Source organism: Hippoglossus stenolepis, chromosome 8, assembly GCF_022539355.2.
Source record: "Hippoglossus stenolepis isolate QCI-W04-F060 chromosome 8, HSTE1.2, whole genome shotgun sequence".
Classification (NCBI taxonomy): domain Eukaryota; kingdom Metazoa; phylum Chordata; class Actinopteri; order Pleuronectiformes; family Pleuronectidae; genus Hippoglossus; species Hippoglossus stenolepis.
Window position 1 is genome coordinate 24,216,364 of NC_061490.1, and position 12,302 is coordinate 24,228,665.

General features: G+C 42.8%; 1 protein-coding gene across 7 annotated transcripts in view; it reads right to left on the minus strand.

Moving 5' to 3' along the window:
• The window catches only part of LOC118113792 (thrombospondin type-1 domain-containing protein 7A), a 119,830-nt gene that overhangs the window by 54,092 nt on the left and 53,436 nt on the right, over positions 1-12,302 (minus strand). For 2 of the 7 annotated variants that reach the window (XM_035163794.2, XM_047340937.1), the window contains exons 5-10: positions 11,355-11,423; positions 7,389-7,544; positions 5,203-5,406; positions 1,666-1,860; positions 1,211-1,249; positions 860-895 (exon numbers count right to left, since the gene is read on the minus strand). In XM_035163794.2, coding sequence (XP_035019685.1) covers positions 860-895; positions 1,211-1,249; positions 1,666-1,860; positions 5,203-5,406; positions 7,389-7,544; positions 11,355-11,423 — 699 coding nt within the window. The remainder of the gene's footprint in view (positions 1-859; positions 896-1,210; positions 1,250-1,665; positions 1,861-5,202; positions 5,407-7,388; positions 7,545-11,354; positions 11,424-12,302) is intronic. The other 5 variants (XM_047340940.1, XM_047340939.1, XM_035163795.2 and 2 more) reach the window with 3 other exon arrangements.

Below are 12,302 nucleotides of genomic sequence, written 5' to 3' on the forward strand. Positions count from 1 at the left end.
CACGAGGCCTCCAATGAGCAGGAGCTGATGCCCCACACAGCGAAGTCAGACGGTAAAATGAGAAGCTGCCGTAGATACAAGATACTTAAAAACTACACGTTTGGGGAAATAGTCTAATTTTGAAAGTCCAAACAACTTGTTTTGCATTTCAAAATAAAGATAAACTTTTTTTAGGCTACATCCAATACGACTACGTTTTCACTTTTGAATGAAAAACGGAAAAGTTTGAAAATGCTGCTTTGATTGATGCTAGAAACCAATGGTTTTATGTTTAAAGATGAAACAAGCGGTTCTCCGTTTGAATTGTGGTTATTACTTCCAACATCCCATCAGTGTGAGTCATTTCTATACATTCATGTTCTCAGGATTAACTGGTTCATTCACAAAGAGCCGGAGCAAGTGCCTCTTAGCATGTCATGTAATGATGAGCGTCATATAGTAAGATGTACTTCATGTGGTGTCTTCATAATCACCATAACATTCAGTGTGAGCAGTTTCTTAAAGAGGTCATTAATTAGGTTTATTATCAATGTGATTACCATGAGATTCTATGCAAACATGTTGGTGGTTGCATATTAATATGAAGCCTGTGCATCTTGAAGCTTTGACTACTTCCTGTAGTTTGAATAGTTTCACTTCCTCATTAATATGCGACACAGGAGCTGGAGAGAAGCTCGTGATCTCATCAGATTATCTGCTCTGCGGTGGGGAAGACAACACCTCTTTTCAGGTATTGTTGTTGAGTGTGTGTGTGTTCGTAAAAACGTGACTGAGCTAGATACCTGAATATAATTTGTATTTGTATTTTATTAACTATTCTAAAGCTACTTCACGTACAACTACTGCTACTCAGATTTACCGAAAAGTTCTGGAAACCTCGGCACCCGTGAAAGACCTTTAACAAATACAGATGTTAGACATGTTAACGTGACGAGTGAGACATGCAGGACGTGAACTAACACAACGGCAGAACAACACAGAACAGCACAACACAATCTACAGCTAATTTCACACATGGCCAACGAGCTCTGACTATAACAGATCTGCTCGAGTGACTTCTAAATCATTTATAACTTACCCTAAAGCTGTTATGATAATGCATAGTAGTGTTTACAACGGAAAACAAGCGAACAATTCTCATTTTGCTACGTGTAGACACACAGCTAGAGGTTCAACACAGCTACCGGCAAAGTTTAATTACAAATGTTACCCTCCATCACCGTGATCCACGCTATGACCATCGCAGTGACTGAGGAGAGGAAAACACACCCAGATGAAATGTTTGGTGTCATGACAAAATGAAAAAGACACACACACACACACGCACACACACACACACACACACACACACACACACACACACACACACACACACACAGATTTAAAGCAGAGAGAACAAGCGTAAGCGGAGGAATGATCTTAGAAAGAGATAGAGAAGTGAGTGTCAGGCGCGGAGACAGACCGACAGAAATAATCACCAGGGCCGATAAGCAGACTGTTTGAGATAAGGACAAATGCACATGCAGACGAGTGTGAAATCCGGACATTTGGTGAGTGACAGCAAAGGACGACTTGAAAGGCCGTGACTAAGCCAATATCCCAGCCTCATCTGCATAGATTTCCATACTCAGTGGTGCGGAAGACTGTCGGCAGGTGGAGACTCACCTTCGCCGGCGTTGTACGCCAGGATGGAGCGGATCCTCATCTGCTTCCCCTCGATGGTCTTACTGGAGCAGGTCTGGGAGCAGGTGGACCAGGGCGTCCAGTCGCTGAGCACACAGTCCCTGGAGCAAGGCACCTCGCAGGGCACGGGCTCAGGAGCCGGGGACGACGAGCACAGGTTTCCGTCCCCCACCTCTCCTGGAGAAGAAAACAGAGAATACAACACTGGTTGAAGTTGGGAGGTTAAACAGGCAGAAGGGATTCTGGCTTAACACTGTTTTAACTTCAATTATTGATTCAACAATCAATAATAAGAATATAAGGAGGTAATATAGGGTAATATTAATGTTTATATCTACTGTCTGTCTGTGGCTCACATAGAACTGTTCATCTTATCGCGGCTTCACACTTGTCTTGTGTATTGTCAAGGGGACAAAGAAGAGCAGCGTTGAATTTAGCATAATTAGGAACAGCGTCACGTTCACAATTAATAGACTTTGACTCCCGACCATCAGTCTGCAGCGGCGACGGCTGAGACTCATCAACTTAAGTGACGTTGTCGATCACAACAACAGCTCATTCCCCGACGACGGCAACGAAAACTGATTCTCGAGTTCCGGGGGTTCGAGAGTCGAGAACTTTGAATAAACAGGTGAACGGCTGTTTGTGCAGCAGCGGTGGCTTCAGGTCACTTATACAGTTGATGAATCACAATATCTAACAGGCTGCTTTTGTCTCAATAAAGGATCCTTGATTATGTTTTTTTGTATCGTGGGTTTATTTCTTGCTGATTAAGTGATCGAGTTCACTTTATTAATTTTGGATGCTCTGGGTAGTAACTAAAGCAATGAGAATAGATTTAAAAGCTTCATTGCAAGAATCAAATGATCACCTTCAAACTCCACTTCACTACAGAGGCAGCTCCGGCAGCTGCGTGTGTCTTAATTGATCGCACAATGTCAAGCACACAGCTCATTTCAAATTGCGGAGACGTGCTCGTTTTCTCAAGAAGTCCGTTGTCTGTCGTCCCCTCAGACAACTTGGGGAGGGACAGACTCCAAACTGGCAGCAGGACGAGCTTGGCAGTGTTCGCCCGCCTCGTGCCCGGTGTAGGAACGAGACGGAAATCTGCAGACGAGCAGTGAAGATTTAAAACGAACACAATGAAAGCTTCATTCATCACTGTTTCATAAACAGGGTGTTATGTGGAGTGGGAAGCTGGATTCGTCCTCCCAGCGATTCATGTGTATACTTCTCTTTGCATCCAGTACTTGACGAATTTTACTTCTTAATTTTCATCTAACGGCCCCTCAGATTAACTTGTTATCCAACGAAGGGGCCCGACCACGAGATAAGAGGCTGAAACCTGAGCTGCTACAACAGCAACATATCAAGAACTGTCACTTTTCAAACATTTTGCACATTACTGTACTTTCGAACTAAGTACTATTCAGTTATTTTATTGGTGTGTTTACATTAAGATGGCGAATGGTCTGAGTTATGAAGATCTGTGGAGATTACCGGCATCTCACTTTCATTTAACTTTGCGAAATTGAACGTTTTCTTTGGACATTTTCAGTGATTTCTTGAAATGAATTCATGGATCTTGATCTTGAGAGACTGAATCAATGAATCCATTCAGCATAAGAATCTAAATTACAGTACAACCAACACACGTCTGACATTTCTGGGTTGATCCAACATTCCTGGATTTACCTAAAGCTTCACAACAGAAATAATTTAAAACATTTCACTGGTGCTTTTCAAATTGACATGACAGCTGATTATACCTTTTTCATGGATTACCTGCAGAATATTCATACGGACACATTCTTGACCCGTCGTAAAGTGGCAGTCAACATGCAAAGAGCAGATTCTCATGGGATTCCCACATTTTTGCACCATCGTTCATGTTTTATTAAAGACCTGCTGGAATCAGCCTTAAGTGGATTATATTAACCCACATATTCCTCCATGTTGCTTCCTGTGCTGCCGTGAACCAAGCAGAGAATATTGTCCTCTGTAAACGACGCGTGCACCCGGGAAAAATGTAAATCTCTCAATGGCTGAAATGAAATTTTCAAGCGGCGGAGAATTGCTTGAGCTTCAATAAGCAGACCGGGGGCCCCGACTTCGCATTAACATGTCACTTTGACAGTTGTGCTGTGAACCAATCACGACTGAGCTGAGGCGGCAGGAAAATAAGAAGTGACAAGGAGACCTCGCAGTTTTTTAGGCTCACACAGAAGAAATCATGAATGAACAGAACGCCCGAGATGAGAGGAAAGAGCTCAGCGTGCGGGAGGAGAAACCGCTCTCCGCCTTAACCGGCAGCCAGTCAGCACGGGGAATATCAATAGCTGCTTTCAATAACATTTGTATCGACCTTGGTCTGTTGTCTGGGGCACCGGCTGTGTGGCCTTCTCTTTTTATGACCGGGACACACTCGCAGAAAATATACTGCCGACACTGCGGTGAAAAATCTCTGAGGCAAAAAAAAGAAGAAGCAGAGAATGAAAAAAACCCCAAACAGAACAAATCAATTTTCATCAGATGAGGGAGTGAACGTGTGTGTGTGGGGGATCAATCAAGCGAGAGAGACCACCGCACAGTTTCGGTTTCTCCTGCAGCACGGGGGAGAGGGGGTTAAAGTATTCAACTTCATCTAATACCTGCAGCTGATGCACGAACTGTGATTTGTGGGAGACGTTAGGAGGACAAATCACGTTCTCTGGTCGGGGGAAAACACGAACAAAGTCAATGTGCCGGATCATAAAATGAAGATTTACCGAGTGCATTTGGAAGTGAATGAGATTCCTTAATGCTGCGGCTGCACTCTAACTTTACATACCCAGTCAATAAACATGGTATCTGGTCCGCATCAAACCAGCAAAAAGAAGCTTTAATTAAAATCAATAGTGTCTCCTGGCTTCTTTTTTTGCGTGACATTCGTGCGAGTCCAGAATGCATCTCTGCTCCGCCCCGGCCCTTATGGGCGAAGATTTACAGTAACAAAGGGAGGCAGTAAAAACCCGGAGCGGCAAAGGGCACGAGATACTCCGAGACTCAGGGCCGCAGAGGATCGGTTGGATTTAGTGCGAGAGAGGTTTAATTGTGCGTGCAAAGTGGAAGACTGTAATGAGAGCGACAGCGTGAGAGAGGTGGCGTCGCAGAATCAAGCAAGCGTATGAGAGGTTTAGGAGGGAGAGAGGAGAGAGGAGAGAGGAGGAGGAGGAGGAGGAGGAGGAGGAGGAGGAGGAGGAGGAGATGGGAGAGGAGTCCTCACAAAGTTGATGAATGGGAACCAGGAGTCCAGTCATGGAAATCTCCTCACGTACAAACTGTACTTCGAGAGTCGAAGGGTCAGTCGGGAGGTGACTTTGAAAATATAGTATTTTTCTCATGAGGTCAAACCTGCATTTTTCTTTATTGCGAATGGAGGTGAGCCAAAAACGAAACACACTACAGATGAGTGAATACAAAGCAGGAGTTTAACAACGAAAGCAATTTACACAATGAGATTTAATTCTCCCGTCTCACCATTGCTGTTGACGCACTGGATCTGTGGGAGCTGCGAGCCGGGGCCACACTTCCTCTCGTCCTCAGGGACGCACTCGTCCAGGCTGAGCAGCTTCCACTCGTAACAACTGGGCTCGTCACACGGCACCGCCTCCACCAGGTGAGGGCAGTTCCCCGGTCCGCCCGTCGGCACGTTGGTGATTCGTCGCCTCCTCAGTTTAAAACCTGCAGGATGGCGAAGAAAATAAAGACACCAGCTTTCAGACTTACAACAAAGCTATTGAAAATATCGTGTATATGTACACTTTGTCTATTTTGTGGTACTTGAAACAATATTTCTACTTCACTACATGTATTTTTTACTCCACTTTTCCAATTTACAGCTTTAGCTACTAAATACGATAAGATGTTTTGACACTTTATGTAAAAACTTCTCTAAACTTTTGTATGTAAGTATTTCTTCCACCACTGATAATAGGTGGTTCTGATGAGCTTGGTTTGGTCCCAATGAAACAGATATCAGATTAACTTCTGCATATTTACATCTTTCTGTATAAAAACTATTGTGGGAGTTGCTGTGGATACTGTTCGGCGTTTACTGAAGCTAACAGCTAATAATCTCTTTTGTTGAGGACCTCTCACCATCACTTCAGGTTTGACTGATTTAAGTGATTAATTGGACACCGTCTCTCTGTGCCGGCCAGAAATGGCAGAATTGATGTCACAGGGGGAGAGATAAACATTTCAATAAGAAATCCAATCAGTTAATGCCCATGAGGACGGGAGGAGTTATCTTTTTTTTTATATATACTGAGTAAATAAGGGATAAATACATCTCATGGGGCCTTTAATAAAACTAATTGACACTAAACGTGACAGTTTCCTCACATGGGCGGAGCTCAAGGCCTCAACAATCCTTGTCCTCGCTGTATCACTTTGAGTTTTTCTGAACATATATATATAATGCACATGTGTCCACTGCAGAAGGAAGCCTGTGACATTATTTCTAAGCCTGAGTGAACACGGCGTTGATCACTTTAATCGCTCCTCCACACACAGTAAAGTGAATTGGATCCATCTACTTGTGAATGAACATTGCACTTTACCCAATCTTCTGAATGCCGTCTCTGAACAGCTGCCAAATGCTGTTATAGGAAATGAAAATGTTATTCTAACGTGGCCGCACTGAGAACTGTGTTTCCTATGTATTTTTAATAAGATGACCTGCGATGACTAGAAACCCTCAATCATCGGATATTCATGAGGCTATATGGTCGGTTATAGCTTGAATAAAAAACGTTAATATTATGTAGTAAAAACTATGATGAAGATGGCAGTTTCATTGATGCTTTCAGACTCAGTGATAGTGTTTATACAGAACTGGGAGCCACTTATATTGCTGTCTTTAAAATAACATCATTCAAAGTGTTGAATGGAGCATGGGCAGCATTTACCGCCACTGTAACAACGCATTTGTTTATGTGAGAGGCAGTTACTGAAATAGTATACAGAACAAATAAACTGTATAATTTCCATGTTAAATTTAATACATTGGTGTAGTTTGAGGAAACAAGAACAAGGTGATATTTAGAGGTCGTTGATTTGTCAGAATGCGGATTTCTTCATAAATCAACGTCACACACTGACGACATTTACATGGAAACCAATAATGCGACTATTGACCTATTATAATGTTAACGTGAGTTTGAATATTCCTGTTTGTAAGTTGCGGAGCGTATTCTGACGATCACTCACGTCAACATTACATCCTCGTCACACGTCTCACATTCTCGCCAGAATTTTAAAACTCCAACCAGAAAGTTTAATGTGCGATGGAAACGGTCAAACTTCTGAGTGTTTTCTTTTCTAATTTAGCAAAAGTTTCAACTCCTTGTAGTTTACAGTTCAACCCAGGAGCTGCTGGAGATGTTGATGTTGCAAAATTATGTGATTAAGACGTTTACATGTCTACATAATGTGACCAAGGTCTGAATAGTCAACGTCTTAATTTGATTTCAGCTCTTTCCAAGTATGACCTTAATCAGGTTGAAGTTTATTTGGCAAAGTCTTATTCAGACAATTAGTTTAATATTAGAATATTGGCGTCCACGTTTCCACGTCAACTCACTTTGATAAATCATTATAATGTTTAAAATGAGAAGTGGCACTCAGAGCCTGTGAACCACTTTCTGTTTAAAGCTCTTTACCTTTCTTTCCGGCCTGATCGTCACAGTTCTCAAAGGTGCACGGCCCCCAGGCGCCCCACGGCGACACCTCACACTCGATGGGACAGGGGATTTGGCAAAGCTGCGACCTGTTGGGGATCGGCCCCTCGCACAGTCTGTTCTCCACCGGTTGAGATGCTGAGCGGACGAAGGAATAGGGAACACAAAATGAGCAGCAGGTAACAATTAACCTGTGTTACTTTGACTCTTTCCTGGTTTGTCTTCAAGCGAGCCTTCTTTTTAACCAGGGTTACACTAACCAGGAACTATGGACACGTATTTATTGAATTTACGTTTATTCCTGGCATTCAAATCCCTTCAGAGATCAGATAAAAACCCACAGAGAAGAAAACAGAAAGCATATCTGTGAAATAGACACTATTGTCCCTTTTGTTTTGTTTATCACTTCCCAGTTTCCACTGTCAGAATGATAAATTAGCAGTGATTATCTCGTGCCGCAGCATGCTAGCAACATAATACATCGTGGAGTCCTCCCCACAGACCCTCCACACAGACAGTATTCAACAGCACAACAGCAGCGATGCATCGGCTTGAGGTGTAATTTGGCATTTGCTTTCCCTCTAAGTGCCGCGTTGGGCTGAGAAAAACGCTTTCTGCGATGCAACTGGTGAGTGCACGGCTGTCTGAACTCCCTCGGAGGAACTTTGTGGAAAATAGAAAAGGGGAGAAGCCATCGCCATGCGAGGCACGGATCTGTGACAACTGTGCAGATCACATTTCTCCGCTGAACCGTGGCACGATAAATACATTTGATGTGTGGAGTGTCTGAAGATATCGAGTTTATGCATTTATGCATTCACATTCTGTGTGTGTGTCGGTGTCAGTGTCATTTCAAAGAGGTGCTACTGTATCTCCCAGCGGTGAGTCCAGGTTTTTTATTCTCTTCGCCCCTTTTTCGGTATTTGTTTGAGAGTAGAAAGTAAAAGATTGACAGAAAATGCGAGGACGGCGAAGGAGAACGAGGACGAACCTCTCGTCAGACTGAATCCCAAACAGGGTTTGGCAGAAAGGTAACGGCCTTGACGCTGTAGTTTGACATTTAAGCTCAGCTTATTCTGTGAAAAGAAGGAAACAGCCTGGTTCTGTCACGAGGTAACAACCTACCACAACCTCAAAGGAGACATATGGTGCTTTTTTTCAATGTTGCTTTAGTCTAGTGTGTTGTATATATTTTTTATGAATGTAAAAGTTCTGCAAAGTTAATGAGACAGGAGCTAAAACCAAGTGTTTCAGACGGAAACTGAGAGGAGCAGCAGCAGTGTAGTATCAGGAGAGTGATTTAGAGCAGAGCATGAAAACACAAATTAAAATGATCAAACTGAATATGAGCAGAATGTGTCTCATTTAAAAGCTCCTATTAAACACTTTCTTATCTAATTGGTTGAAAAATAAATTACAAGTCATATTCTAATGGGGTCTAGACTGGGAGCGGCTATTAAATTGGGATTTTTGCAGATTTGAAGCAGATTATTTTAGAGCCTGATCTGTTTCTTCCTGTTTCCAGTCTCACACTAATCTCCGCTGACTGGCTGCTGCTTCATAATTAGTGGAGCGATATGAAAACGCCATCGATCCGCTCATCCAACCCTTATCTCAGGAAGAAAAATATTTCCCAGAATGTTCAATGATTCCATAACCACCAGGCCAACAGTTCACCACCTCCCGGCTTCCAGGGCGTCACTGGTGATAAGAGTGAGTCACTCAGCTCATGGGTTCAACCCCCCCCCACCCGCCTGCAGCGCCACGCTGACGCTGACTGACACGTCTGAGGCTTGTTTGCGTTACAGCTCCACACGTACAGAGCAAACAGGTCCAGCTGTGCATTTGAATAACATTTAACTCAGCTGCTATAAGACTGTAGAGACATAAAGAAACTGTTTTATTACAGTGAGACAGACTAAATTGTTAAATAAGTAATAATAAGTCTAAAAAACTATTAGATCTGTGTTATATATTTTGGTGATTTGTGATGATATTATTATTCAGTGGAACTGTGCGTTACATTTGCTCACGTGTCAACAGCATCATATTTCATGTTTGTCTGCAAGAAGCATTACATTATTTTACACATTTAGATTATGTATGTTTTTATCTAGAGTTTTCACAGAATGACAAACTTCATGGATCATAATTCATCAGAGAAACAACCTGTGTAAACATTAACGTCATCACAGTGTTGTCAAGACTTCAGGATTTCAGCCGTGACACGAGAGTTAAAGGAATATATACATATATACGTGTACGACTTCTCTCCCCAAAGTATGAGGGAGGTTTGATCTCCACTTTTCAAGTGTTAAAGAGATACATTTCAAATAGGTTTTTATTTTAAAGTGGATACTTAGTCATTCACACGCGTGAACCTCAGGCACTTTACTTCCAGTTCTCCAACTGTTCCTACAAGACATCTGAGAGCTTACAGTCTCCCAGAGTCAGGAGAGCTGGATCATAATTCCCTCAGAACTGTACGGGGAGACGCAAGTTGGAGCTTTTGAAATGCAAAATGGCTAATTCCTCTTACAAATACACTGAAAGTCAAATCGTGAGTTTGCTGAGCCGGTGTTAATCCACATCTTATTGAGGGACTACACTGACTTCAATCTCTCCACATCAATCCATGTGTGAATACAGAATCGAGGACCAACACAGTATCAGTATCCGTGTGATGAAGAGAGAAATAAAAAAATCTCTCTTTATCCTCCTTTTCTCTATTAGTCCATTTTTTACAGTATTTTCTCCAGTGAGTTCATTTTTCTATTGTGCTGAAGTGACAACGGAGGAGAAATAAAAATCCCTGGTACGCGTGCGGATTACTGTCGACAGCCGAGGAGAACGTCTCACGTCTCACTTTCCATATTCTGTCGGTGAGGGAACAAAGTTTCTCTCACAGTCTCACACTTTCAAGCCAAATATAGAACTTTGTAGTAATAACACCTGTAATAATACTAAACAATGGTATTGTAACTTGGTTAGAAAACACAGATTTGTATTATATGTAGACTTCATCATAAATCTAAAGCATCAGAACAGTGATGGAGAATCTTAAAAGTGTTGGTAAAATCAATATTTGAATTAGTTTGCCTGAGGAGAGGAGAAGAGAGGAAAGGAAAGGAGAAGAATTAGGATGAAAGAAGGAGACGAAAGGAGAGAAAATGAATCAAGGATAGGATAGAGGACAGAGAGGAAACAAGAGCAAGGGAATAAGAATGGAGGTGAGGAACCAGGAGACAGGAACAAGAGAAGAGGAGGACAGGATTGGAGACAAGGACAGAAGATGAGAAGGAAAAAGAATAGAGGATATTGGGCAGTGGGAGGAGTAGGAAGACATGGATGAGGAGGGATAGAGGGGATGTGGAAAGAGGTTACGAGAAAAGATGAGAGGAAACAAGGAGAGGAGATAGGTTATTAAAAAGGAGAGAGGAGAGAAAACGAGTGACGTATAGAAGATGAAGAGGAATCAAGAAAAAAGGAATAGGGAACAAGATGAAATAAAAATGGAGGTAAGGAAAAAGGCGAGAGAAGGACAGAGGTTAGAAGAGAAGATGAGAAGAGGCAATGGCAAAGGATGAGAGGGAGCGAGAAGAGAGGAATAGAACACAAGATCAAACAAAGATGCAGGTTAGGAAAACAGGAGAGATTTTGAAACAAACCTTTATTTCCAGTAAATCCCATTAACAGAAGATTTCTGTTATCAAAAATTACAATAACACAAGTTTAAGGAAAAAGACTGGAGGAGGACAGAGGGGAAGACAAGAAGAAACAAGGAGAGAAGAGGACAGGGAACAAGGGGAGAAATAAGGAAAGAAGAGAAGAGCAAATAAAGGACATTAGGCAAAGGAAAGGAGAGGATATGGAGGGGGAGGGACAGGAAAGAGAGGAGAGGAAAGAAGGAATAGAGGATTAACAATCAGCGTGCCTTAAAACACCTACCTGTAATCTGGAAGGTGATGGAGAGGAGAGGGGGGACACTAGGCTTCTGCTGTCTTTGGGTCTGACCCGCTGCAATTACAGGGGCGAGATAGTGCTATTAGCTACACACACATCGGGGGAGACTGAGGCATTATCAAACAAACCCAGGGAGCGAGAGGAAACAGCACAATGGAGACAAGCAGAGACTAATGCTGCAGCAGCAGGAGAAGCCACAGAGAGACGAGCCCATAACAACCTGAGCTCGGTTCAGATCAAAAGCTTTAAAAACAAAGATTAAATCCGTTTGGAGTCGTGCTTCACAAACAGAAGCAGCACAGACATTTGGTGACGGTGTCGTCTCATCGGGTTGGAGATGCTGGTGTCGGACGATCAAAAGAAATCAGATTACTGACACAGACCTACTAACGTGGTTATTGGCACGTTTTAGGTTCTTTGTTTCACGGCAGCTAATTAACTCCTGATTGTCCTGATTTTGGCGTCGCCCCTTTAAAGTCTTTCCAAGCAACCGACCACGTTGGGAAAACCGTGTTTATCTGCTGTCTGTCAAGGGGATAGATGAAAAGATCGGGGTCTCTGTGTTCATACAGAGCTGCAGTCCAGTTCAACCTGGAAGGAGAAACACGTAGCCTGGATCTGTCCAGCACATACTTACTGACTCAGCTGGAACTGAAGGACCAGTTCACATTACACAATCCTAGGTGTGATCATCCTCTCGCCGACAAATGTTGTAACTTGCCAAGAAAAGCCAGAGATCGGAGCCAAGTCGGCATTCGATCGGAAATCTCTATGACACCATTCAAGGAGCTCGCCGACACGTTGCCTCCGCCCACGGGATCTCGAGGCCAATTCTAGAAAAACTTTCTAGACAATTCAGCAACAGCTATAGCCAATCAGAGCAAAGGAGGGGTGAAGGCGGTATAAAGTGTGGAGACCAGATATACTAATCTC